This window comes from Euprymna scolopes, chromosome 38, assembly GCF_053919585.1.
Source record: "Euprymna scolopes isolate OS-2025 chromosome 38, ASM5391958v1, whole genome shotgun sequence".
Lineage (NCBI taxonomy): Eukaryota > Metazoa > Mollusca > Cephalopoda > Sepiida > Sepiolidae > Euprymna > Euprymna scolopes.
In genome coordinates, this window is record NC_136519.1 from 20,637,138 (window position 1) to 20,654,637 (window position 17,500).

At 34.2% G+C, this 17,500-nt stretch overlaps 1 protein-coding gene across 1 annotated transcript in view; it reads right to left on the reverse strand.

Moving 5' to 3' along the window:
• Positions 1-17,500, reverse strand: part of LOC145263032 (uncharacterized) — a 376,016-nt gene that overhangs the window by 34,804 nt on the left and 323,712 nt on the right. The window contains exons 125-126 of the mRNA XM_080119864.1: positions 16,021-16,073; positions 6,693-6,829 (exon numbers count right to left, since the gene is read on the reverse strand). Of these exons, the coding sequence (XP_079975990.1) occupies positions 6,693-6,829; positions 16,021-16,073 (190 nt within the window). The remainder of the gene's footprint in view (positions 1-6,692; positions 6,830-16,020; positions 16,074-17,500) is intronic.

The window sequence follows — 17,500 nt, forward strand, 5'->3', positions numbered from 1 at the left end:
TACCTGGTATAGAGCTAGCCTTTGTTCTTTGCATTTTTCCTGTATCTGACGGACTGAGAAGATCATGTCCATTGTGCCACGCCCGGGTCTGAATCCACTTTGGGCTTCGGGCAGTACTGAGGGGCAAATATATTCATTTAGTCTGTTTAGTAGGAGTCTGGCAAATACCTTACCGACTACCTCCAACAGACTTATACACCTGTAGTTCCCACATAGGACTTTTTGTCCTTTTCCCTTATACAGTGGGATTAGTATCGCGTCGATCGAATCTTGGGGTACAGGAGACCCAGACCAGACCTTGGATATCAATCGGTGTACTTCAGCTGTAATTTGATTGCCCCCATATCGGAGAATCTCGACAGGAATGCCGTCCAGCCCCGGCGACTTTCCCGTATTTATCTCGCTAATAGCTTTGCTGATATCATGTTGAGTCGGGTGAGCCAGCATCTTTTGTCTGATTTCCTGCTGTGGCAGATTCCTGATGACTTCCTCATCAATAGTTGAGGGGTTGTCGAACAGATCTCTGAAGTGTTCTGTCCAGCGCTGCATGATTTTGTCCGGGCTCCTATTTAGCGACGCCCCATCCTTTGATCTGAGGGGCACCATCACTGAGGATTGAGGCCCAAATACCTGTCTGATAAGGTGGTACATAGTTTTTGCATCTTTGCTATCAAACGCCAGTTGCACCTGGTTGGATATATTCTTCCACCATTTATTCTTCATGCTTCGTATGTTGCGTTGTAGCGATGCTTTCGCTTCCTTGAACTCCTGCTTTAGTCTCGGCCGGTCCCTTTTGGGCGCTCCGAGCATTTTCTGGAGTGCGTTATTTTTTTGCTCTATAAGTTCATTGATTATGGCATCATTTTCGTCGAACCAGTCTTGATTCTTTTGTTTCACGACACCTAGTACTTCACAGCTGACACTGTGTACGGTCGACTTAAATTTCTCCCATGAACCATCGTAGTCCGCACTTCCGAGAGCAACTTGTAGTTCTTTCTGCACGGCCTTGGACTTTAGCTTACCTGTGGCTAGTCTTTTGGGTGGCTGCGCACCTTGTGACCGGAATCTCCTCCTAATGTGGAGTTTCAGCTTGGCTCTAACAAGCATGTGATCCGTTCCACAGTCCGCACCCCTCATCACGCGAACCTTGCAGACATCCTGAATGTCTCTTCTTCTGGTGATAACATAGTCCAGGATATGACCGTGTCCAGAGCGAGGATGAAACCATGTCGCTTTATGGGCAGCCTTTTGCTGTGAGAACGTATTGCATATCACCAGCTCAAATTCAGAGCAAAGCTGTAAGAGGTGAAGTCCATTCCTATTCGTCTTACCCGTACCATATTTTTCCAACGGTGACCAAATCTCATGGTCATTTCCCACTCTAGCATTGAAATCCCCCAGCAGTATTATTTTATCCGCTTTCGGGGTTGAACATAGGGCTGCTCGTAACTCCTGGTAAAATGTAATGGTGTCTTTTTCGTCCCTGCAGAGCGTGGGAGCATAGATGGAATATACGCTACCGAAACGATTTCTCCCTATGGGTGCTCTAAGGTACATAATCCTATCAGACAGCGCGCATGGCTGTTCTAATCCTTTAACTAGTTCGGTTCGGATGGCAAACCCCACCCCACCGACCCTCCTTTCCCCCTCCGGTTTCCCCTTCCAGAAGAAAGTGTATCCACCTCCCACTTCGGTTAGCTGACCTTCACCACTCAGGCGGGTTTCCGGCAGAGCAGCGATATCAATCCTATACCGCTTAAGTTCCTTCGCGACGATAGCCGTTCGTCGCTCAGGGTTAGAAGAAAAAATATCGTGGTCAATAAGTGTTCGGACGTTCCAGGTCGATATCATGAGTCTTTGTTTGTTCTTTTGGGTATAGTCAGGTCATGCTATATGCTACTGGTACCATGTAACCCAGTACTACCTGGCACATGGTCGGGCCACCGGCGACTAAACCGGTTCCCCCACCAGCTTGTCTGGTGAGGAGGGTGGCTAGTCTCCCTGAAGGATTAAAAACAAGACCTTTCAAAGGGCGGATGAACCCTTCTTTGGGGGGTCAACGGCCAACTAGCACCATTGCATATATGTACATATGTGTATATGTGTAAAAAAAAAAAAAAAAAAAAAAAAAAAAAATTTTGCCGTGCGGGGCCGTAGAAATCCCTGGCTTGGTGCCCAGGCGCTGGTTTATATATACATATATATATACATATATATATACATATATATATATATATATATATATATATATATATATATATATATATATATATATATATATATATATATATATATATATATATATATATATATATATACATATATATATATATACACATCTCTTCAAATAGAATTCAAAGAATCATAAAGTTTGACCGGTCGCTTAATTGAGGTCAGGTCGTGTACTAGATATAGAGACTTGGTTCGGGAAGGGAAGATGGGAACAAGAAGAATATAGAGATAAGAATAAAAATAAAATAAAAATAAAATGATGGTCCAAATACGTAAATTGAATAATTCGTTTTTTCCAGATTTTTCCTAGTTTCATCTCAAATCTCTTTTTCAGTTTAAATCGTATTTGTTCTGTCAACTCAAGTAATATATACTGCCCATGAGGTGCTAATTATTATTATTAATTTTATAAGTATCTATATTTCCCTTAGAAAGGAGGATTGACATAAGGTTTAGAATATACTAATGTTTATGAGCTAATTGTGAAACCAATTCTAAGATTATTAATGGAACGTTTAACTTTATTTTATGATCCTTCCGGTAATAGTTCAATGCTAAATAAGCTAAAAAAAAAAGTGTAATAAAGTAATGATAATACCTTACTGAAAAACGTTTAAAATCAGTAATATCCATAACATTATGCTATTTAATAACATTTAACTGGGGAAATTTTCTACAACTGCATTCCAATACACACAATATACATACACATACACACGTACGCATACAATATATATTTTTGCATACACGCAACCATACAGTTTATACACACATACGCTCACTTATTCTATATATACTTACATCTAAGCCCATATATACCTACATATAACACATATTCCATATATACCTAGATATACCCTTATATATACAAAAAATATATTTAGACATAAAGAAAGTATACCATTATTTAACACCATTAATTATAACAATAATTAATGTAGGTAACTTACCTAAGTTTATCATAGATAATTTTTAACCGCTACACTGCTAATTTAACATTAATAAGATGAAAAGAGTGGGATTGTGTAACTATGGTTATAGAATTGAATTACCCTAGTACCAACAGGGATGACGCATCAATGAGTATAGTTCTTTCTTGTTTATACGTGCGAATCTGGAGATTACCTTGCAATGGGGAATTTTTACCCCTTTTCTGGTTAGTAGATGGGGGCTAAATTTTAAATTCTTTAATTGGGAAGCTATATGTTTTTGGAAATACTATTATAATTAGATCTTAGAGTGCAAATTACGTGTAAGAGATTTAAAGTGTAGTATGTTAATGTGCTTATAGTAAGGCCCTACTTAGCATGTGCATATATACAAAAAGATGAAGTTATTTTATGTGTTAAAAGAGGTGATTAAGAACCTATCTTTAGAAAATGAACATTATTATATTAGCAAAGTAATAGTTTAGATTTTAGTCAAGACTGATATGTATTTAGTCCTTTGTTTTTACCTCTTCATCATTTCTACAGAGAGTGTATGTTATTTTATTTTAAGATGGCTGTATTTAAATTTTTTCTTGTGTTTACATCTGGACACTAGCTCATTCTTGGTATTTATTATGGGTTTGCTGAAGGTTATGATGTTAACTGCCTCGAATATACAAAGATTGCAAAACTTATCCCCTGGTACATATGATCTAGATTTATTCAGTATTCTCCATTTAATTGAATATGGAATTTTCTTGTCCTCTAGGCTGTTGATTAATTTAGTTAAGGATGTACTATTGTTATCATTGTTTTGAGATCTTTTATTTCTGAAGGAATGTAGGTGGTTTGATATTCTTATTTTTATTAAGCTTGATGATGCAGTGCACCTATATACGTGAATGTTGTCCTTGTTTTATTACTGTTTATTTGTTCATCGGTCCCATTGCTATTGAGTCCTACATTGGGGGGCTGGGCAAAGATGGGGTCTGGGGATTCATAGCCTGGGTTCTGGTTAGTCCTAAACTGGTCTTCACTGGGAATTATATTATTGGATACGTTAGCCTGGCTGTTGTTGTTTCTGTTGTTATTATTATTCGAGCACTCACCATGTGTTTCCCTATGTATGCTTGCGTTCTAAACGCTTCGACTATATTCATTGTTTTCCTCGTTTGATTGGTTGTTTGCATGTTTTGACCTCAATTAAGCGACCGGTCAAACTTTATGATTCTTTGAATTCTATTTGAAGAGATATCTATTTATATACATGTATGTATGTTTATGTGTGTATTTGTATGTATATGTATATATATATGTTTATATATGTGTGTGTATATGTATATATATATATATATATATATACATACATATATGTGTGTGTGTGTGTGTGTGTGTGTGTTTGTATATGTGGGTTCATGTGTATATAGGATGAATATGCACATGTTTCACCCCACTTCCTCCCACTCACCACTACCTACTCTCCCTAATATGAACACCTCGCCCCACTAAAAATAATAATATAGACTTATAATGAAAAGGTTTCCACCAGACTTTGAATTATTATCGCTGGACCCATAAACAGATTTATACAAGCACTTGCCCGATTCGGATATCTACACAGCTATGCGGATTACCCCATATATAACTTGGACCTTATTACCAAACGGATGTAAAGAACGTATAACATGGATTTTACTAAGCAAGCTGGATCTAAAAAAACATTTATATCCTTTTTCTGCAAATCCTCCTGCTACAGGACTTCTAATAAATTTATTATTTTGACTTTGACTTTCCATGTCTCACTGACTTTAGCAAATAGGGTGCATACCTTTATAAGTATTTGCTAATATTTTCTCTCCTCTGATGAGATGGTAGACATCGAAACCCTATAGGTTAAGGAGATTAATTTTCTAAAGTATTCTTTGTCTTGCTTAGAATAATAAAATTTCTTTGATATGAAACTCAACCACTTCATTTCATTTCAATGAGAGTTTTTTGTAAATTCATTGAATTACAATTTAATTATATATATATATATATATATATATATATATATATATATATATATATATATATATATATATATTAGTTCTCAAAGTTCAAAAGATCTTGTTTTTTCAGTTGGTAATTTATTGCTTTTCAAAAGGTAACCATTACTATTGCTTTTTTCGCGACTAACAAGTGGGCAAAATATCTTTGCTGCATTTTCAGTTACTTACTCATCAGATTTTCATCTTAAAACATAGAAAAAACATAATTAACAGCTTGGCCTTTTTTTTAGTTTATATTTTCTTTTTTTAATTATAAAAAACTTTTTAATTCTAAAATAATTTTTTTTAATCCATTACGATTCTTTGAGAATATGATTGCTGAAAGCATCTTCTTCCTTGGTTACACATGCAATTTTATCAGCCAAAGTGAATAACTCAGCTTTTAGTCATATTTTTCCTCAGGACATTTTACCTGTTTGAGAGAATATTAGCCTAGTCACATTTTGTATTTTTACTTTAATGTCCTTTTATCTTTTAGACCAGATTACCAGTAGACATCAAACACAATGTATGTTCTATTGTATTTGATAGAGTATGCTTTTATTGAAGAAGGACATTTGGGCACTGTGTACTTTTTGAATGTCTTTGAACTTGCTGGAAGCAGTTTGTTTACGTATTATTATTATTTAAAATATATTGTACAAGTATAAGTGATATATATATGCATATATATATATATATAACTACTTAATTTATTCACATAAATTTAATATACGAAAGTATAGATTTATGCGTAAACTTTAAGTATTTACTTCAAAAGTGCTCAATACGTAAGTAGAGCTGGTTAGTAATTTATAAAATATATATGGCGATTAAGCTACACTGAATATTCTGCATTTCATCCAACTATAGGATTCGTCAGGCTTATATATATATATATATATATATATATATATATATATATATATAGTCTTTGAAGTTTTCAACCTTTAAAACTATACAAAAAAAATATTTTTTATCATTCGTGAGAAAACCATCCAGTCAGTATATATATATATATATATATATATATATATATATAGGCAATCTGTTATCTCAAGAGACAATAGCATGCTTCTTCGTGCTTCAGCAAATTGTCTTTGGACATCTTCAAGCTAGCTCTAGAGACCTATTCGGGAATAGCAGTCTCTGCCATATTGGCATAAGAACGAGGATGGTGTGCTGGGGTCTGCAACATCAGGTTTCTGTTGTCCTCTCCTCTCCTCACTCCCTGCGGTAAACATCCTACCAGGCGCCGCAGTCGTTTGCTAGCTGCTCCCAGATGATCAGGTCAATAGTAATCAGTTTCAGGTCGCGTATGCATATGTCCTTGTAGAGGATTCAAAATCAAGCAATTTAATGGCCCTTCAAAGTGTCCTGTTTATCTTAAGTTGCCGTGGGTTGGTGAAAAATATGTCCCGCTCATAAATCAACTTAAACAGACCATCAGCAACTGTTTTCCGTCTGTTGTACCTAGAGTTGTTTTTAATACGAAACCTACATTTTCTTCTTTCAAAAAGGACGGTTTGCCTTGCACTAAACTTAGCAATGCTATAAACAAATTCAAATGTCAGTGTGATGCTGTCTATGTCGGGCGAACCAGCGTTGAGTTTGAAACTAGAATTGGACAGCATGTTCCTTCAGGTTTTCGAAATAAAAATAAAAATAAAAACAAAATTATCCTCAACCCCCACCCACAATAATTTGGATTTCGCGATTGGAAATCATCTATTGGATAACCCAAAATGTGATACAGATTTACCATACAGCATTGCCCCGGGAAGTGGCACAGAGGCCCTGATGCAGTTTCCCGCCACCCAGTGGCGATGGTGCAAGCCCTCCTCGATGTATTTCCAACAAAACCCTCTCAAATGGATATACTGGAGTCGAACAACATAAGCAACATAACAGAGTCAACAGCCTTAATAGCAACATTTGCAGACAGCAGTAATATAGCCATGCTATCACCAGACCTAATTCGTTCAGCAGGTCGTGGCGATCAACAATATAACAAATTAATAGACACAATACAGCAAGGCTTCCCAAAAACACGTAATCTCACTGCGCCCGAAATCCGTGAGTATTGGGAGGTGAGGCACCGCCTTAGCACTGACAATGGTCTAGTATTTTTGGATCGTCATCCCCAAAACACAACGAAAAAAGGTCCTACACTGCCTGCATTCTGCACACCAAGGAGTAGTCGGCATGAAAGCACGTGCCAACGAATTGGTGTACTGGCCAGGGATGGATGCATCAATCCGCAGTATTAGGGCGAATTGCATGGTATGCTCAACCATCGCACCTAGTCAACCAAGGGAGCCTATCATTCTAACACGATCCTCAGAGTGGCCATTCCAACAAATCGTCATGGATATTTTTTATATTGGAGATCACACATACCTTGCCTGCGCAGATAGGCTAACTGGTTGGCTAATTTTATACTGCCTAGAATGAGGTCACACTACTACAACCAAATTGATGTCCATATGCCGACAACTGTTCCAAACATATGGTGCCCCAGAAGAACTCAGCACCGATGGTGGCCCACCTTTCACTTCCAGCACGTTCCAAGAATTTCTGAAAACATGGTGTGTTAGGCACAGATTATCTTCTGTTGCGTATCCCCAATCCAATGGCAGGGCAGAGCTCACAGTAAAAACTGCAAAGAGGATTGTGAAAGGAAACACAGGCCCCCACGGTTCCTTGGACAATGACAGTGTTGCTCGGGCCATCTTGCAGTATCGGAATACCCCAATCAAAAGCATTGGCCTATCACCGGCCCAATTATTACTTCACCGTCGACTACGTGACTCCATCCCATCACAGCCAATCCTCTACGAGCCTCATCCTGAATGGGTGTCAGCGGCACAACATCGCGAGGAAATGCTCCACCACCGCAATGCAAAAATAGTAGAAAGATACAATAAATATACCCACAACCTTCCACCATTACAAGCTGGTGACACTGTAGCCATCCAAAATCCAGTCAATCGCAGATGGAACACAACGGGCAAAATCATCAGTTCCCTACCAGATCGACAATACCGAATCAGGGTTAACGGATCCGGAAGGATCACACTTAGGAACCACCGTTTCCTCAGAAAATGCGAACTTAAGCCTGCACCAACCCCAATACCAAGTGCAGCACTAGGACCAACAATTCCCTCAAGCGATACTACATTCTTGCATCTCCCACTATCTTCCTGTAATAGCACATACACAGCAACCAAACCCCAACAACAAACCACACATATATCCCCACGCTTTCGATCAAGGATTCCCCGAGCTCTTTCTAGGTTACTACCACACAACAAACTAGGCCTAAAAGAGAGATACACCTCTCACACAACCCAGCCTACTCGTGGGGGGGAAGAGGGGAGATGTAGAATAATCAAAAGAACTGTGTTAGTCAATAACACACAACAACAACAACAATAATAATAATAGCAGCAACACTTACCAATGGTCCAGCTTATGCACAAGACAGACATCAGATTGAGCTGGACTGAGGGCTTGTATTTATGTACAAGCATATCCAATCAGGTGATTCAGCCAATCACAATCCAAGCAATAGACTGGCCCATGTGTGCACAATGGAATCTTCCATTGTGCCATAAATAGTTCTCCTCTTTCATGAGAAGTAACTTTAGTCTTTGTCAAGTTATCCACAACTTGAACGCTGACCGAAAGTCCACTACACAATCCAACAATAAGGACGACTTTTTTTCAATCTTATTTCGAGGCCGATCGAGTAGTCATTTGAAAACTCTCGAATCGGTCTCTATTGCACGCCTTAGACCCTCTCTCTGTAGGCAGAAACGGTTTGTAAACACCCTGGATCTTTTTGGCGAATTGTATAGATATTTTAGATGTTTCCCCACCCCTTTGTGCTCAATTTTTTTTTCTCTCCTCGTATATTTATATGCGGATTATCATTTCCCATTCATGATAGTTTTTTTTTCATACTCATTATATATATATATATATATATATATATATATATATATATATATATATACCCAGACACGCCCGTTAATTCATTTTATTTTATCATTTCCCCCTACCTTTTTGTACATATATTTTCTTATAATTGTAAATTGATCCTTCCCATGTTCCTTATTAATTTTAATTTCAACTCCATATTTTCTTTTTTTAAAAAAGTTCAAAAATGCCATACTTTGCCCCTGATGAGGATGGCGAAAGACGTCTAGGGTTTAAAAGAACTCTTTTTCTGCTATTTGTAAATTATGTACCAAAAATAAACTCATATATATATATATATATATATATATATATATATATATATATATATATATATATATATATATATATATATATATATAATCCCCGAAACAGTGTTTCATAGTAAACAACTGATGATCCCTTGAAAAATAAATTATTGGTATTATAGTAAATTCGAGAGCGAGTTGATGCAGTGATTGCAGGTGATTAAATGACTTACTGACTAGATGGTTTTCTAACGAATGATAAAAAATATTTTTTTGTATAGTTTTAAAGGTTAAAAACTTCAAAGACTATATATATATATATATATATATATATATATATATATATATATATATATATATAATATACATATACATATATATATATATATATATGTATATTATATATATATATACAGCCATATATAATATCTGTGAAAAAATCAGGCCTTTTATATTCAACCGGAAGCATCTCATTTGCATGTCATGTTATAACATTACAAACATATAAAGAGAAAGGCGGCATTTTTTTTTTCTTTTTGTCTACATGCCACTCCACACTACACACAAACAGGTTTGTCCTAATTTTTAATCATGCGAACACAGTTTTATAATTTGTTTTTCAATGACATTAAGACGCTGGCCGACATATTTGTTTACAAGTTCATATATATATATATATATATATATATATATATACTAGCAGGGTGACACGACGTTGCCTAGGATTGAATGATGATCAACGAATACGTCACCACACTCCCATATTTTTATTGTCATCGAAATCGACGAAATAGGCCAATTTTTCAATCAACCCGATTGATTGCTAGCTCTAATTAGGAATGCATCACGCATTGTAATTCATGCAGATTGTATATATATTAGGGACCGCCAAAACTGGGGTGGGGGGGGGCAGGTCAGTACTTTTTGACGGACCGTCTTTTTAAAAATCTACCAAAAATCAGGTAATTATCCGATCAATACGAAATTTTCAGCGATTATTAGGAGAAGAATGAACTTTATAACAGTGTACTTATTTTTCATAAACGATATTTATATATATATTGTTTTTTGCTTAACCCCCCCCTTGTTTTGAAGTGGGAACAAATATGCTTAAAATAATCATCTGAAACTGAACAAAACATATTGTGTTGTTGTAAGAGACAGAATTATAGATTAAAAAAAAAAAAAAAACTTGTTTGCATACCTTATTTTGACGTCTGAATATCAGAACTTCGATTGTGTTTAATTATCCCGCTTTTGAGTTTTGAAGTGTGAAATTCGGTGAATATGTTAAGTAAAATAATTAATTTAAGTTAAGCAAAACAAAAAAAAATTTTTTTTAATATTTATACGAAAAAAGCCATTTTAAAATTTTTGATAAATAAATTAACATTTTTTTTTTAGCGAGCCGAATAATGCATGACCATTATTAAACAGGGTATGCTTTGAATAATCGATACAAAAAAAAATTCGATAAATATTGTGCCCTTTGTGTTAAAAATAGCATCATTTTTTTCGATCCCGTTTGAAAACGTTTGCCGCCTTTCGACTACGGCTGAAATAATTTTTTTTTATTCTGCTTTAAATTGCCCCTCCCCATTTTGGGGAGCCTGGCCCCCACACACATACACATTAAAAACCAAACTCATACAAATGGTCACCCATCTGGTACTGGCCAGCCTCAGCTTAATAATACATTGAAATTTTCGTCACTGAAAAATAAGTTTTTTTGGCCTGTTTGGTCTTCTATAGTTTTCTCCTTATCAAACGCAAACGTAAACAGAGTCGATCTAGACTCTACATCGACACGAAATATCTGGTTACCTATATGAATAAGTGGAATTATTTGAAATTCAGGTACTTATATAATAATATTTTTGCATATTCTCTTAGAAAATCATCCTAAATCTTAGACAATAAATAAATAAATTAATTATTTCAAAAACCTTTTTTTTTAAATATTTAAGTACGTTTTTTGTGCAAGACAAAAAATGTCAATTGTTAACTTTTTGGGAAAATTTAGCATTTAAAATTTAATTAAAAATAGTAGAAAAAGTTTTACATTATTCTGTTTTCTATATGATAAAATTCAGGGTTTTATCTTTCTGGAAAAAAAAAGTTACTCAGAAATAATGGATTTTAATAAATGTAATATAGTTTTAAAAAACAACAACAACTTGATTTTGCGGCCATTTTTGGCGGTGCCTAATATATATATATGATTATAGAATCACTACTCTATTAATATATATTACGAGGAATAATTTGCCCGGTGGACTAATTCGCAAAAAAATAAAAAAAATTAAAAAATAAAAATTAAAAAAAATAATTATGATAATGTCATTCATCAAATTTCGTCTGTTTTTGTTTACAATATAACGTCAGCTGATATTTGGGCTTGACGATTTTAAACATAGTCTTTGTTCTGTTATAGATAAAAAAAAAAGAAGAAATTTTACAGGGGAATATTTTACGTTACATCAGCCGGTATAGCGTGAAATATTATTGGGGGTACCAAATCGATCAAGGTGGAAATTATTCTCAACTCGCATTTAGGTAAAAATGCACTCTTGCATAAATAATTGAATTTATTCAAAAAGTATCACAAACAAAAACAAATGAACAACATGTACGTAAAAAACACAATAATCCAGCAGTCGTGCGAGATGGTCAGGTGGTAGAGGTTTAGGCTTCTTATCATGAAGTCCCGGTTTCAAATCTCGCTAGATTCAGCCACTCTAGTGAGTCGTAGACGACGAAACACGTATAAAATATAATTATCCACTGATATGTATGTATGTATGTATATATATATGAAATAAAATAAAAATTACAATTAAATTTACCAAAATGATCCAAGGTGGTAAAATTAAAGTATATTATAAATATTAAAGAATTAATTATGCAAAATATTAAAGAATTAATATTTATAAAGTTGCCTCAGCCAGATGTAAAAGCTCGATAAAATCAAATAGGAGATAGAGCTTATAATACGAGCAAACAATTAATAAAACATGTTAAAAAACACTTTGAAATGAGTTAAAAACATATTTAATCTGAAAAGGAAACACTAGATAAGTGGATAGTCCTTAATCCGCGGAGTTTCGAAGAAATACTTTCCTTCTCATCAGAGGGTAGGAATTAGCAAAATGCGGGATCGGATTTTGCATGCAAAAGTATTTGATGAAACAACAAGTAAGTCAAAGATCTTATTTGATAACAAAAAAGTGAAGCAGAGGGAATATGGTGAAGAAAATAATTTTGACATCTTGATGGGTCTTTTTGACTCTGCAGAAGTTACCGATTTAGTGGGACTCTTCTTACTGAAAGAACTTAAATACCACTTTAAACATATCCCAGTGGGTCCTTTATAGAGACGATGCCCTTTTTACTACAACAGGCAGGCCAAGAGAGTACAACAAAACAATTAAAAAATTACATAACTTCTTCAATAACTTTGGCTTTTCTATAATTATCGAACCAAACAAAAAACTTCAAATTTTCTAGATGTTCCACTTAATCTTAACACCGAAACTCATAGCTCCTATCATAAACCTAATCTTACGCTTTTATACGTCCATAAATCTTCTAACTACCCCAACTCAATTATAAAATCTATAGTACCATCCGTCTCTAGAAGAATTTCTGCTCTTTCTGCTGATAAAAAACTTTTAATCAAAATGCTACTTTCTTCAATAATGCCTTATGGAACTCAGTACACAAGGAAAAGATTAAATACAACAATTATGCTCCTCCTGCAGGCCGCCTTAAATCTGTAATCACACACAATATGACTCGTAAGAGACCAGTTCAAATAACAAGATCTGCCGCTATCAATAACAATTAACCAGTCTACATATATAATCCAAACCAAAATACTAATCGCAATATATCTAACCCACCCAGTCGCATCAGGAGAAAGAAAAATATTTGGTTTAATCCTCCATTTAGCCTAAATGTCAAAACTAATATACCTAAGGAATTCTTCAACATTGTACAAAACTCTTTTAAATACCCTCACAGATACAGTTCTATTTTCAATAAAAAATCACTCAGGATTTCTTATTCAACAATGCCTAATTTAGCACAAAGAATCTTAACATCTAATAACAAAAAAATTAAATCAGCCCAAAAAATCCCTTTCCCAATTAAACCCAAAACTAACTGTAATTGTAATAACAAACATCTTTGCCCACTCAATAATGATTGCATCCATAAAGATGTTATATATTCTTGTACTATTACTGAGGTCCCACGCAATCCTCCCATAACAGACACTAATATTTCGTCTTCAAGTTATTCTTCTTCCCATCCTCCATCTGATATAGTTACTAATCCAATACAGCATTTGAGCAGCCCCTCCATCTACAATCATACAACTAGTAATAATGATAATGATAATAATAATAATAATAATAATAATAACAATAATATTAATGAGAATAATACTATTTCTCCTAACAGCCATCCTAACACTAACAACACTCATTATCCCCTCCAAAATAGTCCTCATACAGACATTGTCCCACCATTTGTTTAACACTATGAACAAAATTCAAACCATTTATAACTAATACAAATCAGCAAATTAATATTAATACCAGACCTCGAGCTTTTAATAAAGTACATATATATATCGGCGCTACTTCAACATTAATTAAGAAAAGAATATCAAACCATAATTCTAATAATAACCAAGGAACTTCTCTAACCACTGCGATTAAAAACTTAACTCTAACAATACCCTCTTCTCAATTAAATGGACTATCATAAAAAAGTTAAGTCTTATACTCCAGGCTCTAAGTCATGTCGCCTCTGCACAACCGAAGCTATAACTATAATTACTTCCCCTCAAAGTAGCAATATAATAATTTCTAAAAATGAACTGATCTCTTTCTGTAAAAATAAGTCCAAATTTAATTATGGCAATTTTGAAATTACATAGATATTATTTTACCTTTTATATAGATATATAAAAAAAATTTCTTTAACTTTATCGTTTTTTCTACATACTTCTTAATACTTTATAATTTAATAATCCTTTATTTTAATTCTTTATTTCTTCTTTGCATGGCCGGTTTTTTATCTGCATTTTCTGCTTTATTCTTTAAACTTTCCTATCTATCTAATATATCAATCCACCCACACTTTCATATCTTGTATGTATATTTACTTATATTTTACTATATGCATTTACTTACTTTTTTCTTGCTTTTTCCTGAATTTGCAGATACCGGCCATCCTCTTCACTTAAATAATTTTTATTTTTTTATTTTATATTTTATTTTTCATTTATTGTTTATTTTCTATTTATTTATTTATTTATTAATTTATTTATTTATTGTCCATTTAGTGTCTTCTAACAACTCTTGCTGACATTTTTTAAGTGATGACCTGTACATTTCAGTTGACCTATATTATTTTGCCCTATATATTTTATTCGCGCCTTTAACATTTCCTGTCTGGGTCATTATGACTTTTGTTTCTCTATTTTATATTTAACTCTATCACCATTTAAATTTTTATCCTCTTTTTCTTCCCTGATCTTCCTTATTTATATTTATGTCCCGGCAGTAGAGTGAAAAGCATATCTTATTTTTCTTTTATTAATGTTATTGGAATTTTTTCCTTTTTTTTCCCTTGTACACATTTTTGTGAATTATTCCATGGATTTCTGCCTTTGGATTATTTTGGGCCATCTTCCAATTACGGGATTTCCTTGGATTTTACTTGTGCAAATGGAAATTTAATTAACTTTCTTGAAGTTATATATTTGGATTTTACCGTCACTGGATTATTTATCTTCCACCAGACTATCCATTCACGTGTAATCACTTTTTTCTTCACCATATTCCCTCTGCTTCACTTTTTTGTTATCAAGTAAGATCTTTGACTTACTTGTTGTTTCATCAAATACTTTTGCAGGCAAAATCCGATCCCACATTTTGCTAATTCCTACCATCTGATGAGAAGAAAAGTATTTTTTCGAAACTCCGCGGATTAAGGACTATCCACTTATCTAGTGTTTCCTTTTCAGATTAAATATGTTTTTAACTTATTTCAAAGTGTTTTTTTAACATGTTTTATTAATTGTTTGCTCGTATATATATATATATATATATATATATATATATATATATATATATATATATATATATATATATATATATTTAAAATGAAGCTAGCAAAGAAAATATCTTTAACAAAGCAAACTGATCACGTTAGAGAAAGTTCAACACTGTTAAGAGAAGCAATATATTAAATAAAAGATTAGGAATAAAAGTTACACATAACTTTATTATAATCATCAAATCAATCAGAAAAGAATAAAATAGAAAAACCTGTGTATACATATATATATATATGTGTATATATATATATATATATATATATATATAGACACTATTCTCGAGCGTTTAAGATCTCTCTGTACAGGGGTTTGTCAGGACAACCTGGCATGAGGATACTTTTCCCTATAATTATACCCTGACCAAATATTAAAAATCACATAATAATCGCAGCCAAATAATATCTCATCAGTATGGCTAACCCACACTAGCTGTTACGATAGAATGCTGCACTTTCTCTCAGTGATGTTACCTTAAGTAAGTACACAAAGCTGAATAATCCACCTGACTAGATGAATTCTTGTCCTGAAATTCAGTAAGACCAAGAGACAAAAAAAATATAGTATAACATTAAATGGTCAATTGAGTAGAGGAAAATTATGTTCTCAATTTTTTTTACTAAATCAGTATTTGAGAGATAAAAACTTTAATAGAACATTGGAATATTTATGTATCTACAGGGTGTAACGATAAAATTGTCGCCCTAGAAAAGACAACATGATTCCATTTCCGTTTAAGGAACATCGGTTTTCTTCTTTTTTTTTGTTACAGACCATCCTCTAGTTGGCCAGTTGTGTACAAATCCTAAGAGTAATAGGAGCCTTCTATTATGTCTGAAAGTGACACAATGTTCAACCAGCGAGGTTAGAGATGCGCCGCTGTACAACTCATGCTCTCTACTGATCCAAGTTATGACAACAGGATCCTCAAAATAGATTGCTGGATTGCTAGGAATAACAGGGATGTGCCCAGATTGATGAAAACAAAGTTTCTGGTCACAGTTACGGTCTTTGATGTGATTTCAACTAAGGGCCACATCATGCCATCTCACATCTTCAAATTCGGCTTGAAAGTCAACACCAAAATGTACCTGGATGTGCAGAAGAGTGTGGTGATTCCCTGGTTCAATTGGGTGGCCACTGGCAAACCCTGAGTGTGGCCCACAAGTCCAAAAAGACCCAGGTTTGGCTTTAAAAGGAATGCTATGATATTGTATTCTTCTGTCACTAATTCCTACCCACCCCCTCCTTCTCCGACTTGAACCTGCTGGACTACTTCGTTTGGTCATACATCCAGAACATCACCAACATGGTCTTCCACAACACCAAAACCAGCCTGATCGCCGCCATCTGCCGAGTATTCACCGAACTTCTGCCGGCGCTTGTGGAAAAAGCATGCTCCCAGTTCCGGACGCGTATCAGGGCGGTGATTGAGACTGAAGGTAATAACATTGAATAAATTTCAACTCTACTATATAATCAAGTTACCTGTATTGATTTTTTTTCTATAAAAGTTATAAAATAAAGCTGTAGTGTTGTTTCCTTTAGGGCGAAAACTTTATTGTTCCCTTCTGTAATATAGCAAGTGTTAACCCCTAGGAAGAGGCCCTTTGATTTCTGAGAATTTCAACTGAAGTAAAATGAAACGGAGACATATATAAACGAAACCTCTGGTTCGTTTGGCTTAAATAAACTAGAAAACTACAGGCAGTTTTCCGTCATATTTTGCAACAGTAATTGTATCTAATCTGTGTTCTTAAATATTAAAAAGTAAAAATATTACCATATTAAAAAAAATTATTCGACATCGTTTCTTTTCAGTCGACTATTTTGAAATGACGAAAAATAACGATTCTGTCTACACGTGTGTATAAAACAAACTTTTTTAAACAATCGTTAAAAGAGTAAAACAAAAATTGTTAAATTCAAGAAATAAAGCATAACTAAAAATAA